The 16,955-nt window shown below is 34.1% G+C and overlaps 1 protein-coding gene across 1 annotated transcript in view; it reads left to right on the plus strand.

Moving 5' to 3' along the window:
* Positions 1-16,955, plus strand: part of RALYL (RALY RNA binding protein like) — a 248,343-nt gene that overhangs the window by 50,131 nt on the left and 181,257 nt on the right. Inside the window, exon 2 of the mRNA XM_085314286.1 lies at positions 8,797-9,075. Coding sequence (XP_085170412.1) covers positions 8,820-9,075 — 256 coding nt within the window. The 5' untranslated portion in view covers positions 8,797-8,819. The remainder of the gene's footprint in view (positions 1-8,796; positions 9,076-16,955) is intronic.

Below are 16,955 nucleotides of genomic sequence, written 5' to 3' on the forward strand. Positions count from 1 at the left end.
TGAAGTGCAACTGTACTTCAGATGCCTTCAGGAGGAGATGCCAGTGAAACAAGAGGTCCACACGTACATAGGCTTTGGATTTGCGCTTATACAAAATGGTAGAGGCCAAGAGACTCTCTGGATCTAGTTTATAAGGTTGCCTGATTGCCCACAACTGTGTGATTGTGGTGAAAAAAGGAGCTGAARTCAGATCCAGATCTGAGTCTGACTTTAACCATAAGCCTTTTCTAACTGTGTCATTAGATTCTTATTCAAATTTTCTTTAATTTTTTCATCACCAGATGTCTATATATTGCATATATAGATGATGGAAACTTTTATGATCACATGCAGGAAATTTYACTGCCAAACTGTGGACCCAACATACTGTAAGGTCTCAGCTGCTTAAGGAAAGGTTTGCCCACCGAAATATTTAAGGAAATATGTCCAAGACATATTTCAGATGTCTTGTTGCACATCCTCTGTAATGAGGAAATCTCTTGGTTCTTGAGCACGTTTAATCTTAAGCTTTGATATATACACATGAGATTTAGTGTGTGAAAAGATTAAATTTTCTAGGTGACATTCTGAAAAGCATTCTGGTGTTATGTAGTGCATAACAGCCCATTACTTTGGATCACTAACTCAAGGTATACTACATAGGATTAAGGAGTCAAACTAAAGCTCTGCAATCATGTAGTACTCTACCGCATATGGCTTGTAGATATGTTTGTGATTTAAAGCTTCCATTCATACAAAACTCATACGAAAATCTAGGTAGACTGAATAAACGGGATAAAAGAATGGGATGAATACAACAAAATCATCAGTGATTTACCACATCATTTCAACAAGGTTTTCTTCCCTTAAGTAAATATATCTCCATTATGAAAGATCAAATAATGATTTTGGTCAACTAATATCTGAATAAAATTTTTGCAAAGACACTAATCCTCAAAACAAAGTCCTAGCTGTATATTTTCTATTAAACTTTCTAGTACTATAGCATTTCTGTAGTGTTTTGCAAGCTTTCATTTCATTCATGCAACAACCCACTGAGCTGGAATATCGTCAGTATTATTACCAGTTTCTGAAGAAAGARGATGAGGTAGAGATATTAAGTGACTTGCATAAGGCCTCTTATCAAGTATGTACCACAGTTAGGATTACAGTTTGGAAGCTCTTAGCTTCTTGTTTGCTGTTAAGCAGCCTGGACCATGACATTCCTCAAATTCAATTTCAAACTCTTGTAAAATAATAGAGAAAACATAAGGGAAGAAATTCTTGTCCAAATAACATTGCTGAAAGTTTTTTTCTGAGGCTTTAAGGGGATAAAATTGGCCTAAATAGGTCATCTTTAAGCTGCTCATAATCATTTCATAAGCAATAAAAATTGGATATTACTTTATAAACACAAGACATCTTTGCAGAAAGAATCTTCTTGCATTAAGAATTTGAGGAGRTGTATCAGAAAACATTACTTGAAAAAATAATTTATATTGACCTAGCTATGTCTAATRTCATGTGTGCTGAAAACCAGGTTAGCATATTTCAGAGAAGCTCTGGAATGAGAGTTTCACTGTAGGGGAGGCATCTAACCATACGATAAGTAGCTTTATTAGGTCTAATTTTACATATTAGCTTTACATTCTAAAGTGTTAAACATGTCACTGATTAAATTTTTGGAACAAATATTTTACTTTGAGATTGCAAACACCCCTGAGAGCACAGAAAACTGGTGAAGTGTATTAGGAAAGTTAGAAATATAAAAATAATAGTAGGAGACTGCTTACTTACCAAGGCTCATTTAATCCTCATTGTGATGTGAAGCTGAAGAGAAAGCAGAAACACACAGAATGCAATGCTACCAAATGAGACCAAGAAATACTAGCGAACACAAGATTAGCTTGAAATGTCATATGACAGCAAAAACAGCTAAAGATCTTCGTAAGCAATTCGTATAATCACTAAGTCACCAAGTGAAGAAAAAGATGTACCTGTACCTTTTACTGCCACTGTACCCACAACTGAAGGTTGGAATGAGATTTAGGCCACAGAAATTGGAGAAAGTCAGAAACACATTAAAAATGATTAAGAATCCAGCAGGAATGACTGATGAGAGAAGATTAAAATAGCTTGCTGTATAAATGATAAATGRTGACTTGGATGAGATGGGATAGCTGGCTACAAATAGATTAGGTCAAAATACTGGAAGTGAAGGGAAAAGTCACCAACTTTTGTTTGGTATTTTATTTTTAAAAAGAAAAAAAAAAGCCTTCTCAGTTCTATCTCCAAGAGCATAACTGACAATATACACCAGCAGTGAATCCCAAGACAAAATGTTCTCATTATTATTTTACTGGAAAGACATATCCAAGGCATAGATTGCAACCATGTCATGTTAAAGAAACATCAAGGTTAACCCTTATTTGAATGCATTGCATTAGAGTGAAAATATCCCAAATGTACTTTCTCAATATGCCAAGTGTACTTTCACTCTTGGAGACATTTTAAAAGATGGGTATTATCTGTTAATACGTTACTGAAGGCTCAATTCTGGAATTTTCATAGTGACTTCAATTTCCAGAGTGTTCAGATATTYGCTGGAAATGCATATCTCTCGGGAGATTAGGTAGACAGTTAGATAATGTACCATTTTTTATCACATTCCAAACTTCTTTTTATTTACAGTTGTAATTAAATGTACAATGTTTTTGACTTTGCTTTAATATTTTGCTTCTGAATTTGCTGTATTGTTTTATTTATAGAGGGATACTGGTATGTGCTATCATAATTCTTCCTCTACCCTAACGAGTTGGATTATGGTTTGATTTTTCCAGACTAGTAAAGAAAGAAAGGCTTGTATTTAACAAGGGTTAAAGTAATCGTAGAAAGAGTACAATACATGTTTGGTCAAARTGCTGGTCAAAAATATACATATTAAGGAAATACAGTTCTGGGCATGATTATGTACGATTATTTTCTGTATTCTGAGAACAAAGAGCTTGTGAATGTGAGGAAAAATTGTGGTAACTCTCTGCAGGTGTGTTCCATTTTTTTTTCCTGCTCATTTAGGCTGGAGAAGGTGACCCTGCCATGAGGTGGTTCAGGGAAAATATGAACCAGTAACTTCTGTTCACCTGTGTGGACCTCAGACATTCCTGTTCCTCTCTCTCTGGAGGTGGTACTGTCCCTGAGACAATGCACACGTGTTCCACCACTTTAAAATATTTAAACAGCTAATCTAAAATAACGTTTTTCCAAAGATACCTGATGATATTTCTTCTGTATGCTATAGTTAATGCATAGCTATTATATTAAAAAAAAAAGATATTTTTTTCTTCATCTTCCTTGAAGAGAAAGTATTTGTTTCTTTGAGAAGAATGACAACAGGAGATGATGTGCAATATGCTGTACCATTTTCTTTTTTAGTCCTTCATTTTCTACAAGATRTGGCAGAGCAAGAGTTGATGCATTTTGTAGTTTATATAGCTCCAGAAATGTCAGCTTGAAGGGAGCGTTGACCATGTTGCAGACATGATGTGTCAGCTCCTTCTTAAAAATAATTGAAAGGAAAACTTTCAATTAGAAAAGACAGGATATCTTGTAGATTGAGGGGGAGAAGAGGGACAGTCATTTGTTCTTTGACTTTAAGGAGAATTGGAAAAGCCCAGAATATTTTGATATGGATTAAACTAACCATTTTGTGAATAACTTTTTTCCCTGTTTGTGTGACCTAGATATAGTTATTCATTAAAAATGAATTTAAAATACAAAGAAGAAAGAATTTTTCAAGACTTTCTAATCTGATTGCTCTCTGTTCTTTCTTCTCTCCTTCCCTTCCCTCAGTATGTCTAATATTTTACTTTCAAYGGGTATATAAAATTTTATATGGGTTTATTGAGAACTGATTTTAACTGAGATAAAACAATTTTTAATGACTGATTATTAAATGAATTAACATGAATATTGAATTTTCTCCATAAAATATTGTTACCCAGGCAAGATAAATCTGTACTGTTAGACAGCCAGAGTCACCCAGTCAACCTGAGAAGGACACTTTCAGCGTTTAAATGTCTTAACTTTGCTACACTGTGAAAGTATTAATGTTGTCACTGTTGCTAAAAAAGTCATTTAAAAGGAGAGCACATGTGGCTTTAAACTTTTTTCTTGATAAATATTTTAATATTTGTTGATTTTTAATCTAAAAGCTTAACTGTTAAAGCAAAGTTTGAATCTTGATATTTACAGGATGTGCAGATATTAACTGAGGATGGGCGATAGAAGGACTGAGATTTGTTTGGAGCTGCCCAGCAGAAACACATATATTTTGGATCAGAGATTGAGTAGATGTACTAATGCTGGATTTTGTCTGTCTAAGGACAGACAGCAAGAAATGTGATATTTGGCAAAATGCATTTGTTCAATTTGACACCAAAACTGTGTTGGGAATTTAATTTTAAAAATCTTACTCCACAGAGTCTTCCTATTATTCACTATGAATAATATTTAGACTTTTTCTGTTTGCTTAAAAGAAGAAAATTTTTTGCATACAAAGGAAATAAAATAGCTCCAAGATAAAAGCACATTTTTATGTGAAGCTGCTGAGAGTATTACTAAACTTATTGAAGACAAACTTTTAAATAGTAAAACAAAGTAATATGTATTATTTTTGAAAAAAAAATAATCAAAGCTTTCAATGTAAATCTTTCCTGCTGTTCTTTAATGAAGTTTGATTGAGTTTTTAATTTTATCAAGAYTGTTATGTTTTGATACCATTGATCCAGTTAGCATCAGAAAATGCATAATAATAACTTCAGGGAGAAAGGTAAATTCAGAGAAGGGCAAATAATTCTTTACATTCAATATCTAGCAAAAATCTACCAGTTGAGCTAATCAACCCTTTAAGATGAACAAAAGCCATATGACTAGGAAGATGCTGAACTAAATTACTCTTGAAATCTCAGCTAATAACCTAGGTCCTTGAGTGTTCATATATCCAAAAAATCCACAAACACTTTTGTGGATTGATCTAAATGCAGCATTTTGCCATGAAGCGCCGTTGGCAAAAGACATAAACAGTACTGGGAGCAGAGGACCGGTAAGATCACCTAGTCTCTCTCCCTTCCCCAGAGAAATACCTGAACAACTTGTTCATTTTCCCTTTGCTTTGGGTTCCATTTTCTTCCCTGCACTGGGATTTAGAACAACTGTAAGAGTACTGGTCTGAAGGTAACCAGCAGTACCCACAGAAGAAGCAGCCCCTATGAAATGGGRAATGTGGGTTCTAATGGTCATCTTCTGTACTGAAGTTTGAGTTTCACAGCCACACAGCAGTACTGGTGGTGCTTCTCTGAACTTGGTAGGAATGCACAGGGACCGTGCGGAGAGCCAGGGCCTAAAATCTGCCTTCCTCTTCAGCATTCCTGATGGATTGGTTTAGACTTTTCCCACGCATGTGCTGGGTAATATGAATCTCATTTTTAGTTATTTACATTCCTATCTAATGTAGCAGAAATTTAACTGTATAGAACAGGTTTGCAAAATTTACTCCTGGAACTAGACAGCTAGACAGTAACAGAAATGGTCTCGTTTGTAGCTTTTATGTTCAAATATACCAAGACTTACACTAGTTGGTTCCAGATTGAAATAACTAAGCCAGCTCCAATGTAATGTAATGAAGTACACTGACAGTTAAATACTCCTTGTAAAAGTTCCTTAATAGGTATGTTTGGCATATCAAGCGTATTTATTATCACAGAGGGTCAGTGCAGCTGGAATTCAAGAAGATATCGATTAAAGGCTTCAAGAAGATGAGATAATTTCACATATATTTCTCTCATGGTTTAATTTATTTCTGTAGTTGTATGGCTTCAAATGTTTTTACTGATTTTCAAATGATTTTAATGATAGCACAGAAATGATGGGTGTAAATTCAGTACTCACAGATATATATTTTTATTAGAGTGCAAAACTTACTGTTAAGTTCTTTCTCATTGTAATGGAGATCTTGTATGTCTTTTATTTTATGAAATAGTCACAATAATATCATACACAGAATAACGAAGCAATCAAATCTCAGTTATTTGAATTTTAATATTATTCTCATCCTTTGAATTTCCACAGTGTGTTTTCCTGAACGCACATTTGAATATGAGACAACCCACCAGACAAATGCTTCTCTTTGTGTCACAAAAATATTGCAAATTTGCATTGCAAAGAGAGAGAAACATTTGATATCCTATTCAAACTTTATTTAAACTAATGCAGAGTAAAACTGGGGTAAAAGTAAGAAGATGAGGATTTTTATGAAGTAAAAAGGGAATAGTTCATTAAGTCCCGTGTTAAATGACTGAACAATAGAGTGTAATACTGTGCTATTTTAAAAACAGTTATGATGGTAATAATTAAAACTTTTTTTTTGTCTGTAATTTTCATGCAAGTCTTATCTGGTGGAAGATTGCCTGCCATTTTTATGATAGTGTGGCAGCTGACCTGAAAGGCCCATCTGAGATCACAACATCACTATCTTAGGAACTATATTAAAATACATTGAAAGGCAGCTCTTGTCCAAAATATGCAAGTTTGAAGTGACTTACTGAGAGTCGTACAGCAGTCTAGTAGAAGAAACTGGTTTACAAGCCAAAACTATTGCTTTCAGAACCAACAGTCTTACTTGTCAGACTTGTGAGTAACTGCCTCTGTGCACTTAGTAAAATCAGTTCAGATAAGCTGCTAATTAATCACTCAGAAGATGCTAAGACTTTCAGTTAAGATGTACATTACATATGGATAAATACAGCTTTTTTTGCTGGTTCTTCACAAAGGTGAATACACTATTATCTACACCGAATCTTCCCAACAGAAGTGGTATTTGTGCACTGCATTTGTGTTCATTTTGATCGCACCAAGAGGATCAGACATGACCTGTTCACCATATACTTGGCTGCTGTCTGTTTTACCTTATATCCAGCCTCTGTCCCATGTTAGCTCTTCACTTTTGGTCATCAGGGCTCTCTAGACAAAGATGTCTATGCTATGGCCACTCTGATTCCTCTATAAATGTGAGTATATTYAAGATGGGTCTAAATTTGCTAGTACTCAGTTAAAAGTAGCAGTCTAGTTTATGCCGACAATACAGAAATATACAGTATTACATTTGTTGAGAAAGCTTAGTAGCTTTTGGCCAAGGCATTTTTCCTGGCTTTGAATGATGAAATTTGTGCTCGGTACCTTGTGTATTCAGAACATATTTTAAAATAGATAAAGTCACAAGAAAAACATACTTTTGTCCTACAGTATTTTCTCTAATTGTTTTAATAGAAAGTAAGCTGTTACATTAAGCCATTAAGTACATGAGAGCCATTTGACTGATAGCCTCCACTGCACTTGTGCTTTTAATAAAACAGAACATTTGTTAAGACTCTGGAGGACTGTCCACATTTCTACCTGAGATGTTCTTACCTTATCAGTGGTATTTGGATTATTTTTGATAGAGATAGTTAAGGTACTGCTAGTTATGRTAATAATTCATCAATTGTGAACATTTTGCTTACTAGGAAATTTGCAGAATTCAGTAACAATTGTTTCTTTTTTCTTCAATCTAATTTAATGTTTGGTAGATATTGATTTAAATTATTAAACTTCTGCTAGTTAATGTCAAGTTTTAGGAGTCCAGAATAGAGGTCACTATTCCTTTTCATCTTGAGAAATGAACTGAGCTTTAACTGTGAGCAGTATTTAACTGGATTTCCTTCTTATCTGAGTTGTTACTATTATCTGATCAAAAGTATGAGTAGATTAAAGAATAGTAACATAAATCTTTGTCATAAGACATGGCCTTGTATCTTTCTGACTGCTGCTTAAATGATCTTCTACTTATAAAATCAGTTTTCACTGTTAAAATGTATACATATTTTTGACATATATGTTGTCTAAAGCTAAAGAAAACCCGCAGCCAGCTGGAATAATGGCTGGTCATTTCACCTGCATCAAATAAATTGATGTAAATGGAAGAAACAATCTGCAGGGTTGGATGGGGGGCGTATTTTTTTTTTCTTTGTAAATTTTTCCCAAGGATAATGTGTATATTTCAAACTGAGATATGGCAGGAAGTGATCTGTTTGGGGGAAAAATGAAAGCAGTAAGCAGATCTGTGTTCACACAATTAGGAAAGTTTGTTTTCATTTTTTTTTATATAATTTTAGGAGAGTAAGTCAATTGTGCTTCCCTGTCTTTTCTCTTTTCTGCACTGATTTAATAGAGAAAATTGTTCTGATAGAAACATATTGATTGTAKTAAAGAATAGTATGTTACCTGCCCTGCACTCCTCACAATGGTCAATGGTATTTAACTGGTGAGAAATGTGCTCTTGCTGACACTAACCAAACAAAGGCAGAGATGTCTTTCRTTGTTAGAGTTTGTTCTCTGCATGGCCTTGAATGTTCATTTCTTCGACATAAAGTGATGGTTCATTCTTTTGTTCTGCAGCCTCTAGGTGTCCTGGTACTTGAAACATCAACACTGAATATCTAATCACAAATCGACATATGCTCTGCTATCAGAGCATTGTATTAAGAGCTGTATTGAATATTTTATATCTATAAAAATTAGAAATGTTAAATTGATGTATTTACTGTATTTTAAAATGTGCTAACTTGATTTTATTGATAATCATCTTTATATAATATAATTCTGATGAGCCTATATTCAACCTAAGCGAAAAAGTAAAAAGTGATTTATTGCTGGAAAAAAGTCATCCAAAACCATGAGTAACTGTACGCTGTGAAATATAATTCTCTTTATTCTTTATTTAAGGGTTAAAGCCAAGTGACCCAACCATGACCGGCAAAACACAGACCAGCAATGTCACCAATAAGAAYGATCCCAAGTCCATCAACTCCAGAGTCTTCATTGGCAATCTGAACACAGCCATTGTCAAAAAAGGTGACATAGAGGCGATCTTTGCAAAGTACGGGAAAATAGTTGGCTGCTCCGTGCACAAAGGCTATGCATTCGTACAGTACATGAGTGAGAGACACGCGAGAGCTGCAGTGGCGGGCGAGAATGCCAGGATCATTGCAGGGCAGCCCCTAGGTAAGTGCTTGTTCATTCCATTTTTGCCTTCTCTTTATTTTCTATTTAAACTATCATCTGTTGCTAGTATCTTGGGACTAGTAAGTTTGTTTTAGCATTGCTTTGTGTGTATTTCCAGGATATTGGATCTGATGGAATTTTCAGCACTTTAGATGTTACCTAGATATTACAAAATACCTACTGCTGTAAAATGCTTTTATTAAACACATTACTTCTGACTTCTTATACTTCCTTATGTATTTCTATTGCAGTGAATATAATTGCTCATATGAGGAAAATATAAGTATTTTCTCTTAGGCTCTAGTTAGTAAATTTAATGTGATATAATGAGGCTAATCTCATAGATGTGGTTTTCTTACATTTAATGATGTTAAAATAATATCTAGCCTGGTGATGTGTCAGATTTTAGATAGAAGCAAAAGAATAAGCTTTGTTCCTTGAAACTCCACCAAATCAAGCAGTAATGCTGTTACTTATTTAGAGAAGTTTATTACAAAAAGCTTATGTTGAAGTTATTCATATATAATTTAGTAGAAACTGTTCTTCTGAACTCTCAACAAAAATGTGGCTTTTTGTTTGCCARTAGTTTGCAATGAATTCTTGTGGTGAGATTTAATACATTTTTACTGGAATTGTTACCTCTCAAAGATATTTTTGGTTTTAGATATGGATGATGCTAATGATAAAATCATCTGGAGTACCGTTTTACCTCATCTATCACATATCCATAATAATRATGGACAGTGCAAATCGATGTTTGATAGGATCTAGACATCTTTTGCTAGACCTTCSGAGCTATATTGCTCAATCCCAAACCCATGTGTGTAATGGCTATGTCAGGAAAAAGTAATGTGTAGCTGGCGCTTTGGCTGTAACAAATTGTAAAGAATGGACATGGCTTATTCACTTTCAGCTTCTCAGGCTGTGGAAATCTGTTTTCTGAATATTTGTAGAAACTGAGATATTTGTGTCAGATTCGTTGTTGTTTTGTCACAGTCGTTCYGCAGTAACTTTAAGTATTATAACCCATGCACTTTGAGTTCAAAAGAAAAACAGATTAAAGAAATCTCATTGCATTATACAGCAGATTATTTATATATTTTTATATATGAATGAAGCGAATATATGCATTTATATAGTTTTATATATGAATGAAATAAAAGAACTCAAGTAATACAAGCAAGGCACCAAAGTCAGTCTGTGCGATGGCATTATTAGAAGATGTTTCCTGGAGCTGCGGTCTCTGAGCAATAGGCCATGTAATGCTATCAGTGCATTACTTACATCTCCTTGCACACTGGTCTGACCAGATTTTTTAAACTATACTTTCCTGAGGCGATATTTTTTTTTATTACTATAACTACTGATGCTTTTTTGGGGGCAGAGGGGGGAGGTTTCTTGTGGCATGTATAATATATCAAGTACACTGTACAAGGATATGTCCTTGCTCTACTCAGTCTAATAGTTAACAGACAGGTAAATTTAGTGTAAAATCACTAAGGGGTCAATAATTACTTGAATTATTCAGATCTTTTAATAATAGGAATTTTATTTAGAATTAGAGATCAGTTGTATTATGTTAAAATACTTTGACCATTCTGCCATGTCATGTTTTAGCATATGCAACAACATCTGATATATCAAAGRATATAAAGAAATATGCAAGATAAAATTTTCTTTAGGTATTCAAAACCTTCTTTATTCTTCCTCTATATGAAATACTACTGTCATTAGTATTGTTTGACATATTAAAATGTTTTGTAGGAGTGATACTTCTCATTAGACAAATTGTTTCTAAGAATTATTTTTGTTAGCAATAGACATTATCAGTTGTCTCCGAATAACAAGGAAATGAATGAAGAGTGGTGGTGGAGAATAACTCTGTATACGGCCAGAAAATAGAAGACAATTTGCAGAATTTGCTGGGTGTTATGACCCAGAAGAATAACTTATGTACAAATTATGTATTCGAAGGGGACAAAGTAACAGGTAGACACATTACTGTGAAACTACTTGATAATTCACAGATGAAAAAAAACTTAGCTCTTGAATCTGTGAGTCTTGCATTCTGAAATAAACAGAGCGCATAATTTTACATCAACAGTCGAAGTATGGAAAGGGGACAAGAAGAACTTTGACATATACAAGAGTAGCACCTGATTAACACAGCTGAATTTTCCTCTACATGAAATTAGAATGTATCTATAATGTAATTASCACTGGATAGTAGTCAGTGGTAGAAAGCTGTTTGAACAAAAAAAATTTGAAAAAGATTATCCCAAAGCATATGAATGATACTACTATAAACTCCAGTACTCTGTACCTCAGAAAAGAAGAAAAAATTTAGACTACATTATTAATCTACACTAGTTTTCTGTGTTTCTGGCATATTGACCATTTACCTTAGCTCCTGTCTTCTACGGAATCCTGCTATATGAAATGATAATGTAATTTACAGCAGCTTAAGCAATGTTAGTCAGAAATTGTTTGTATATATTCAATTGAAATTAAAAATGGAATCTTTAAATTCCTAGAGTTATATATGGAATTACACAGTGCAATGAAGACGCTGCTGCAATACTCATCCAACTGTAGGCTATGAAGTTGGATTAATGGTATGTGTTACGGCACTGTCTAAATGTTTCTTCTGAGATGAGGTCCCAAAGTGTTAAGATTCACCAGTCCCTAACAAGATATTTTGTTTCACAAATTCCTTACGAATCTAAAGCATTGGTAGCGTACTCAGTTTTGGCAGTTGTCTTGTGGGTCATTATGATATGACTGTTGATCTCCTGTCTTAAGCTCCTAATGAGATGTTTTGTGGCCAGTGATGTCTAAGGGCAGCCAGCTGTGCTGTGAACATTGTAACTTCAGGGAAGTGATTTTCATGTGCTAGTTTTTCTTTCCAAGTTTTCCATTCAATAAAGTGCAACATACTCTAAATAGTTTTGGAGGAGAGACCTTGAAGGAATACAGAAAACTATGGTTCATTGGCAACATCATGAAGTTCAGTACAGTTTCTTGAAGTGATATTATATATTCAAGGGAATAGCAGGTTTTTCTGGCAAACACCAGAGGAGGGAAAAGTCAGAGTCACTGGGCGTAGGAGTTTGTTTCGCCATGATTAGTTTGTGAAGCATTTCAAGCTAGAACCAAGAAAGTGTTTGTATAGGATAAAACTGCAAATTGTGTTCCCAGTTGTGGGAACATACCCACAACGTGAGTTGGAATTATACTGMGGAAATATTGTATCTTTCCCATAAACTCTATCGAAAGGGATTTCATCTCTTTATGAGAGGAGAAATAGAGATCTGCTTGGTCCAAAGCAAGAGGRGCATACAGTACAAAGATGAAAGTTTTTGGTATGTGATGAAGATCATAGGTTTTCCCTGGATGTTTTTTCCTGTCCTTGCAGTCCTTCACAAGGGTYGCAGAAAAACTAGTTAATTGTAGAAAATGTCCTTATGCATATGAATTCTGTAAAGCCAAATACCATGTGGAAGGCCTTTAATATTCCATATCTTCATATTATATATTCCTATTTGCATGATGCATTTGGGAAATAGCATTCACCTAAAATGCCGGTATAGCTATCATAGCCACCTATATATCACAGTGTTCCTTTAGTTTGCTCACTTTATACTTCATAGCCTTATACCTTTATACGACCTATTTTTTTCCTCTTTTACACACAATTTTATACAACATAGTTCCTTTAACCTCAGAATGTATGTTTGATTTGCACAAGGGAAATATAAGAGCACCTGAAAGGTACCTTAAGAAAACAAGTCAAGTGCCACGTGACTACAATTTTTGGTTTCTGTTATTTTTTTTTTAAGTCACCATGGAGCTTACAGTACTAGAGTATGAAAGACAGTGTACTTCTTCAGTTGATGCCCTTTCTAACTATAAATTAGTTCCACTGCAGCTCCAATCCTGTTTTGTTGGTGTAAGTATTATTCACGTATGTCTGCCTTYGGGTCTAAATTAGATACAGTCTCCCAGTACCAAGTGAGTGCATACTGACATACAGCCTAAGGTAAGATGATGGTTACAGATAATTATTTTGGGTGACATACTCTATTGCACACCCTTTTGAGAAGCAAGAAAGCCCTGCAGGGGCTTTCTAAATGATGACTACCCAGTAGAAAACATCCAAGGAGAAGAGCAGGTAATAAAGAGAACTTTTAGAGAGATTCAACATATACCTTTGTTGTAAATTGAATTGATGTGACAATAGGGCTGTTTTTCCTTTTGTTTCCCTTGACTCTGCTCAAGACAAAACTTCTGTATTTTRTATTTTAATGCCTTTTATACATCTATTGCTTTTGCAAGCTTATCTATGAAAAATGCAATTTGATTTGAAAAATGACAGATTTTCGTAGTGARAAATAAAATAGTACACTAAGAAAGAAAACTCAAATCTGAATTAGTGGTTGTTCAATTTTAACTTTACCATCAACCTTCAATTAGTAACATGCAARTACARCAATCCTATAAGACATTCGTTTATATGACCTACACTCATGACATATGGAAACAATCCTGTTACTCTTATCCATCTAGCASAGGCTTCCATAATAGTAGGATGTACCAGCAGAGGATGCAGGAAAGCAATGCTATCTTGTTTTAAAGCATATAGAGTATGAGGAACTGGAAGTTTCTCCTTTACAAGTCTCTGAAGATTTGGATATTATTGTGGGTCAAAATGTCGTAGTCCATGAAATAGACCATCTTAGAGAAAACCTGAAAATTGCACCTATAAAATGAAAARTTGGGAATAGTTTAGTATTTCAGTCTGTATTTTAAAATATTAACAATATTAAGACATATTAAGTATTAGAATATTAAGTRTTCTATACATAAAATAATTAATTTTATGTTCCAATTACATTTCAAGCCTCATATGYTAAAGAGATTTGGTATTGCATGTTCTTGTTAATGAATCATAAAGTTAAATACCTGATCATGCAAAATTCTTTGGTGCCTAATACCCTTTTCAGATGCAGATTCTAATGTTTTTTACAAATCAGCATTAGACTATGGGTAAACAGAGAATTTTAACTCTAAAACTGGCATATGATTATCTATGCAAATGAGCTTTAGACAGTAATGTATTTAAGTCTTGATAAGTCTTGATGACTATATATTTTATGGTTTTCAAAACTTAAAGGTTGTACCTCAAAGAATATTATATTCTTCTGGTATAATCACTTTTTTCTGAGTAGTGTTTMAGTAAACAAAAATGAATACAGATGTGAAATGCTGTATAAAGAATTATTACTGTTGTGTGAGTTTAAGCACAAAAAGACATTCAAAGAAGCAAGGACCTGAGCCAGTAGAAGTTATTAAATTGAATACACAAACCTATGCAACCTATGAGATGTCATAGATCATATAACTACTTTTCTGAATACTTCTTGAATCAAGATCAATTTCTACTGTAGAAAAGCTACATACATTAGCACCTATTCGAGAKAAAGCTTATTTGATATAATGTTTTTTCTGTTGACCAGATATAAAGTAATTATAATGAAAAAAAAAAAAGGTCAAGTGGATCTTCTACCAAATAAGTAAATAAAAAAACCAAATTTTATATAAACAGTCACGACTATAAGAAGTTCTATGTGTCAGGAACCTGGAGTGAAACCAAGGCTATCAAACTTTGTCTGTGTTTTCTTTGTTAAAATATTTCCCACTAAACCACATCTGAGATAATAWCCTTGCTACTCAGGCATCAGACATGTGCAGAACACTGCAGATCTTCTGAAAAAAATTTAGATAATCTACTGCTTAGTTATAGGGCTCTCTAAATTTTTAATACCTACCCATTCATTATGGCCTTGGTGAAACCTGTGTAGCAGCTGACATTAGTGAGAGCTCTGACTGTGGGAGATCTTGGATACAGCTACTACCATTGCTCATGGGAATCTTCTGATAATAGATGTGTTCCACATGTCTATTCTCATTGCAYATTTTGTGTTTTTGTTAATACTTTATACCTTTCTTTTATTGCTGCATCAGCAAAGTGTTGTAGCCACTACCATAAACAGTGGTGTAACCCAGTAGTCTTTTCTTAGGTACTTGAAACAAAAATGAAAGATGGTTCACCCTGGTTGCTGTTTCATGGTCTTATTTTGCTTTTCATTGGTATTTTTCTTCTCTCCTCCRGTAACTCTGATGTGAACTTTTTCARGTACTATCCATGCACATAAAGCAATTCATACAAGGAAGAAAGGGTCCTTTCTAGCAACCATCACTCTAACAGCTGTTCAGAGCTGGGCTACATTGTGCAATCTATGCATGTCTCTTCTAGAATAGGAAACTGGATGTTTCATCTTGTAATAAAAATCCATATTTTACTGGAATGACTCATTACATAGAATGAGTAAGTTTTGTTCCCAATAGCTTACAAAACATCCTATTTCTCTCTCAGAGGGACATGATCACTCCAACACTTTATGAAAACTCAAATTCCAAATTAGGTATGACTTTATCACAGACCTAAAACTTCTGCGTACTCAGAAAAGTACCAAATACACGTTAAGAAAACATCTGCAGCTATCAAGAGAACTTAAAACTTTCCTTTTTATTGCTTAGGCTCATTCCTGTGAAATCCTTCATCTGTTGCTGAATTTGTATATACAAAGTTGTGCCTGGCACAAGGTTTTGTGCTCTGAAAAGCCCAGTGTCAAGTGTGTAAATGAATTTCCTCCATCCTTCCTTTCCTGCCAAGAATAGTGATCTGATCAGATAACTCTCATCAGACAATGTTCTTGTAAGGAAAATCTTTCTTTCAAGACTGAATATGGATGCACATTAGGATTCACTTAGTCTTCTGCGTGGGTTCCTTGTTCTCAAAATCGTGGAGAAGGAGTTGTTATGGGATATGTCCTGTGTCCTTCTCTGCTGCTTGACATGTCTATATGYAGACATGTATATGTCTCATCTTCATGAAAGGTTATTTCATTAGTCATACCAYCGTTGGGTTTTGTAACTTGCTATAYTTTAAATCCCTCAAAAGTGCCTGCAACAAATATTTACATTTTCATAGGTCTGTCTGATATATCCATAGTAACTTTATGGATGCACTTCCAAAATCTTTAGATAACGTTACCTTAAAGTTTCCAGTACTTCAGCTTTCACTTCTTAAATATCTTGATGAGTTTTTTTTTTTTGCTTGTTTGTTTTTAGCAAGTCAAATATCTATTAGTTCCTACTTGATTTGAACTGTTTTGCTTCTACTGCAATTCTATGAGAAGTTGTAAAATTTTTTTTTTTTTTGCTTTGTAGCAAACAAAATCCTTAAGTATTTCTTAAATGTACTTTGAACAATGACTACTAGGATAATTAAAATTTGTATAATGTTTCATTCTGAACTATCTTAATATTATGAAAAACTAAACCCGCTATCCTGATGGATTGTCTCATAACATTTATCTCAGTGTCTCAAGAGGGGATATACTGTGTAAAAGGTAAAAATATCCCTAGAATTCTTTGGAATTTTTGTTTTTGTTGTCAGAAGAGGTCTTATGTTGTCCACAGATTCATGTCTTTGCTTAATCTATATGTTGTCCACAGATTCATGTCTTTGCTTAATCTAGCTTGATTCATTTTGATAAGACTAGCTTCCATGTATTTGGCTTCTTTTACTTTGAACAGAGTCTTATCTGGATTAAGGTTGATATTTTCTACTTGAGCATCTGACAGTACTACCTTCCATATCTGATCATGTACTGCCTGAGTTAGTGTTGCTATTATTGTGTCATCTGGTACTATATGGGTACCTGCCATATCTACACAGATTTCATTGTTTTAAACCATTTCACTTGCTGACCTTATTCCAAGAGGCACATGGAGAAACTTGTAGATGTTCAAGT

This window comes from Rhea americana, unplaced genomic scaffold, assembly GCF_003343005.1.
Source record: "Rhea americana isolate MKP2758 unplaced genomic scaffold, rheAme1 scaffold_40, whole genome shotgun sequence".
NCBI lineage: Eukaryota > Metazoa > Chordata > Aves > Rheiformes > Rheidae > Rhea > Rhea americana.